General features: G+C 35.0%; 1 protein-coding gene across 1 annotated transcript in view; it reads left to right on the top strand.

Annotated features, from left to right (window-relative positions):
• The window catches only part of rims1b (regulating synaptic membrane exocytosis 1b), a 109,386-nt gene that overhangs the window by 19,039 nt on the left and 85,000 nt on the right, over positions 1 to 5,347 (top strand). The window contains exon 3 of the mRNA XM_016550228.1: positions 4,044 to 4,055. Coding sequence (XP_016405714.1) covers positions 4,044 to 4,055 — 12 coding nt within the window. The remainder of the gene's footprint in view (positions 1 to 4,043; positions 4,056 to 5,347) is intronic.

Genomic DNA, 5,347 nt, shown 5'->3' on the forward strand with positions numbered 1-5,347 from the left:
TACATGTATTGGACATTAATTTTACGGTAGTATACCGTTTTTGGAAGTGAAAAAGACTGTAGTGAATAACCGTAAATTGACATTCCCGTAAATTGTTTTTTTTGTTGAAATAACTGTTTCTTCTCAGTTTTTTCTTATCAGTTTTGTATATTAGGGTTGTAAGGGTTTGGAACAACATGAGGGTGAGTAGCCTAATTGATGACAAAATTTTCATTTTTAGATGAACTACCCTTTTAAAGATATAGAAACACAATATGGCAAAGGTTTAACTTTTTAAAATCTTTACCAGTGGCGTAGGCAGAATTTAATTTTTGGGTGGGCCTGGGCAAAAGTGAGCGGGCACTAGTAACTAACGGATGGAGTCGGTAGGTATTCCGGTCATTTCAATCTTTTCTTTGATCCTATTGAAAAACAAACCATAGAACACAGTGGAAGACACGCATAGTAAAACTCCCACGTCTCTGTCTCCGTCACGAACGTGCCGATTGTCAACATAACCTAAAATCATTCACAAAAGCCCCAATCCCTAAATACTGTCGCAGATTACAATAGGTCACTCGAACTTTAAAGTTAGAAGCTGTGTAGAAAGATTCTCTCACGCAAGGTCACTAATGTACGTCTGCTCAATTAATATGAATACAAAACACAGACGTATCAGTGTCACTTAAGCCACACAACATCGACAAGAGAACTGTAGCTACAGCCTGTCCACATGATCAAAACCTGAGTAGCAGTTAGAACGAAAATTAAATACTGCTTTATTTATTCCGAAACAGAAGTCATTTAAAATGTTATTTGTGTATTTTAATTTTCATTTCATCATTCTACAGTAAATGCACAAAGATAGCCTATTCAAGGCAATGTATTTTCTCATCATATTTCCTCAAATATATTAGATATAATTGAAGCGTATAAAATTATTTTATTCAGAAATGTCATGTTTATGATTTATTTTTTATTTTTTAAATTCGTTATTTAAATTAATAGGACTGCATATTCGGAAACAGGTGCAGTTAGTCGCCGGCGTCAGTCGCAAATATTATAAAATTAATCTTTGTGAGGACGACTGGCAACAGCTGGCCTTAAATTCTTTAAACACAGCACACTAAATTAATTTAAACACTGACTGAAAACATTGACTGAGGCCACATTTCATTCATAATCGGCCTGACAGTAGTGTGTTCCCGGCTTTACAGAATGAACATGATCAGCCTGCTCTTGGAACTGAAAAGTCTTACCGTTACTTGCGGGCTGATGGATGGATTCTCTCCCGTGTCAATGCCAGTTTTTAAAAGTCAATTTTTTACAGAATATGCATTGCTGCTGTCACACAATTGCAAATTATTGGTTAACTGACTGGGTGAACACACAAATTCACAGACGTGACATGCCTGAGATAGCCTGGTTAATACCTAACATAGCTGTCAATCAAACTCATTAAGAATTGAGCAAAAACACATTTTATTTATTTTAGTATTTGAGATGTTATAATAGTTTTGTAATTGTGTTAAAATAGATTAAACAACAATTAACAAATATGATGCTTGTATAATAAACTGGAGGGGCCTATAGACCAATTTCTGTTTGCAAACAGTTTTGATGTTTTTTTGTGGGTGGGTTAAATCTGGTGGCAGAAAATGAGAGTTTTAAAGTAACAGTCTATGGAAGCCATAGAATAAAAGGATAAAAAAGGTAATTTTGAGTTTATATTTCAAAATTCTGACTTTTTTATCTCGCAATTCCGAGATTATATCTCACAATTCTGAATAAAAAAAAATCAACTCGTTATTCTTTTTTTCCCCCTCGGCTCAGAATCATGAGTTTATAACCCGCACTTATGGCTTTTTTTCCCCCTCAGAATTGACAAACTCGCAATTGTTGAGTTAAATCGAGTTACAAAGTCCGAACAAGGATATATAAACTTGCATCTGCGAGAAAAAAAGTCATAATTGTGAGATAAAATAGGTAAATGTTATGTAAAATGTTTAAATAGTGGTCTATTTCATGCTGTAGCTGTAGGGCTAATACAATATGTCCCCTGTGAACTGCATGTGGATATTATGTAGACCTATTGTATAAATCAAATTTATGCTTTAAAAGTAGGGTAATCATAGCAGGTTTCATCCATAGTCTGTCTGTTTAAACGTCTACGTTTAGCTTCAAATGGCGTCTTTGACGACAGTATTCTGTAAAAATGATTTGCATTCTGATTCTGACATCCAAAGGCACAACAATAAATTTTTTCTCTTATTCCATGGATTTTACCCGTTTCCCTCCACTTGTTAACGTTGTTTTTCTGCCACCACAATGCGCACGCAGCTGCAAGTGACGTAACTGTGACGAATACTCCAAATTGGTCTGTTCATCATAGTGGGCGGGCCTATGCCCATCAGGCCCGTCCGCTGGCTACGCCCCTGATCTTTACAAGCATGACAGAGTGATTTGATGTGCACATATAACATGCGTTTGTACATAAAAATTAGTTCATTTTCATGAAAAAGTACAACAACCTTTTATTAATGTTTTTAATTGCATAGTAAATTCTGTTTCGACACGTAATCTCCCTTTTATAACTATCTCAGCTAACCAGTTTTTTTCAAGAATGATCTCACAGCATCCCAGAGGTTCCTCCTCTTTTATTATGAGGATTTATTTTTCTTATTCTTTAAACAAGTTTCAAGGGATATTAATCTGTTTTTCATATTGTGCATGAACACTCCTAAAACTAAAAGTTTTTGCAGCGATGCAGAAGAACCATTTTTTAGTTCCCCAAAGAACCTTTCAGTGATCAGTTCTTTAAAGAACCATTCTTTCCTTAATGTGAAGAACAGTTTTCCACTATAACAAACATTTTGTGGAATAGAAAGATTCCATGGATCTTAAAGGTTCTTCATGGAACCATCAATTCCAATGAAGAACCTTTATTTTAAACACTTATTTAAAAAGTGTACATGCTGTGATGCCTAAATGCCCAAATTCATGTAATGTACATATATATCAGTTACCAGCCATTAAATGAAAACAATTATTTTTAGTATCAGCCAGAATTTCCATATTGCTTTATCCGTAATTCTTAAACTACATTTTACTGTATTTTACTGTATATGTGTGTATAAAAAACAGAGGTAGCGTATGCATAGGTGTGTGTGCCAGAGTTTTTATGCGCTTTCCATGCTGTCAAGGGTTTCTGCCCAGCTTTGATCACTCAGACTCTCTTTTATGCTAATCAAAAAAGTAATATCCTCTTAATGGTCAAGATTAAGATTTTCTTCTGAGAATTAGTTTTTTCCTTCTGATAATTCTCACGGTAAAGATCAATTGGCATCAAATTCTCCCAGCCAGCACCCAGGATCAATCAATACCTTGAAAGGCCAAGGCTGCCTGCAACAGAGCACAGTTGTAGTTCTTGTGTTTCCCTGTTGGGGGCATTACAGAGACAAATTCATGTACAGACCTCCTAAATCAAACACAAATTGTCTAACAAATATGATGCGCAGGCACAGATTCAGCGAGGCCTCACAGTGTTGAACAAGCATCCTGTGAGGTTGCTTGGACCCCTCATCTGTGTTTTGTGATGCTCTTATTTTGGTATGAGTGGAGAACATTTCTAGAGGTGTCAGTTCAGTTCTCATATTTCATCTCTACCAGAGAGCCATACATGACCATTGTTGGACATGTCTGTTGTTATGTATAGAAAACAAACCTTTGATCACCCATAGATAGCATTTCAGTTCGGTGTTAAATGTATTAAACATGTATTAAAATTAGAATTATTAAAGCATCTTTGATTGCCCTTGTCACTCCATATGGATATATCTGTTTAGACGCACAAGAGAAAACTGGGTTGCTTCACTAACACGTTTTCCTCCCACTCTTCCCTCCCCCCATTTCTTTTTCACACACACTTTCTTTCCATTTCTCACCATTTATTTTTCAATTTTAATTTCACACTTTTTCTCTTCGACCTCCAACCCTCCTCCTTTCCCCCACTACCTCTGTTTGCTTGTCTTTCACTCTCTGCTTCCTGGACTGCATGACTCAAGGAGGATAAAGTGGTTAGAGTTTTTCTTTTCTTTTTGCTGTGTGCTATGCTAATGTGATTTGAGGAAACTGTGTTACGTCTGAATGTGCACAATCACTGGATTGAATGGACTAATTCCATTTCTGTAGCTAATATAAGAAGTTGTATATGTACATGTGTGAGAGACAGAGTGATTTGAATCTATTGCAAAACCTTCAGTTAAAAAAAAGCAAGTTAATACGCTCAAAAAAAAAAGAAAAAAGTTTACCGTAAAAATACTGTGACAATGTTTCAGTTATCATTGGATGGTATATTGGTGCCTATATGTTTTACAACTTATAACAACTTATAGCTACTTAATATAGAACAGAATATGTAACACAAAATAACATTATATACATTACTGATAACAAAAACAAGAAGAAACCTTTTAACTCGTGTACTGCACTGAAAATACTTTACCTAATTTGGTGTTCCCATTGCTCGTAAATTTCTCGTTATGCTATATTATGACAAAATCTTGGCACTTCTTATGCACTTCAGTTTTTGAGTGAACTTAATAATGTTTTTTTCACTCAAAAACTGAAGCCTATGATCAATCAGTTCCAAAAAGAAATACAAAACCTGTGCTAATTGAAAGAAAACAAGTTGAGAAAAAGATTGAATCCAAGATTTGGTGATTAATACAGCATAACAAAAAAAATTCTAAGCAGGTTTTTGTAGGTCGGGCATTTGTTGACTGGGAACACCACTAGTGTATCAAGTTGGGAAAACAAAAATGATTAAAAAAAAATTGGGGGGGAAGTTGTTATACCCTGTGTGAGCAAAGGCAGTAAGTTTTAGTCCAATGCAATAATATTAACAAGCATTTTCAGGAAAAGAAAATCCTCTCCAGGTCAAAATGACCGGAACACATGAGGTTAAATAAAAGGTGTGACATCTGGGAATATCCTTTTACTGTTTTTTTCACTATAAATTGAATGAATGAATGATGCATTTATATAGCGCTTTACTGTGTATTGTTGTACACCCAAAGCGCTTTACAGTCATGTGGGGGGGTCTCTCCTCAACAGTGTTTGGCAAGTTACTCTGAAAATTTAATCAAATTACTGATTACTGATTACTTCTTTTAAAAGTAATCACGTTACTGTTCTGATTACTTTATTTCAAAAGGAATGCGAGCAAAGAGCGCTGCATTTATAATCTCTAAAGGACATCTCAGTTCATCGCAATCTCACAAATTTCTGTTATAACAGAAATAAATATATGCATAAGGAATCTTTCATAATGTCTACAATTCATGTGTTATAATGAGAGGATTCGTGA

Source organism: Sinocyclocheilus rhinocerous, unplaced genomic scaffold (assembly GCF_001515625.1).
Source record: "Sinocyclocheilus rhinocerous isolate Xijiao unplaced genomic scaffold, SAMN03320098_v1.1 scaffold1907, whole genome shotgun sequence".
NCBI classification, from domain to species: Eukaryota; Metazoa; Chordata; class Actinopteri; order Cypriniformes; family Cyprinidae; genus Sinocyclocheilus; species Sinocyclocheilus rhinocerous.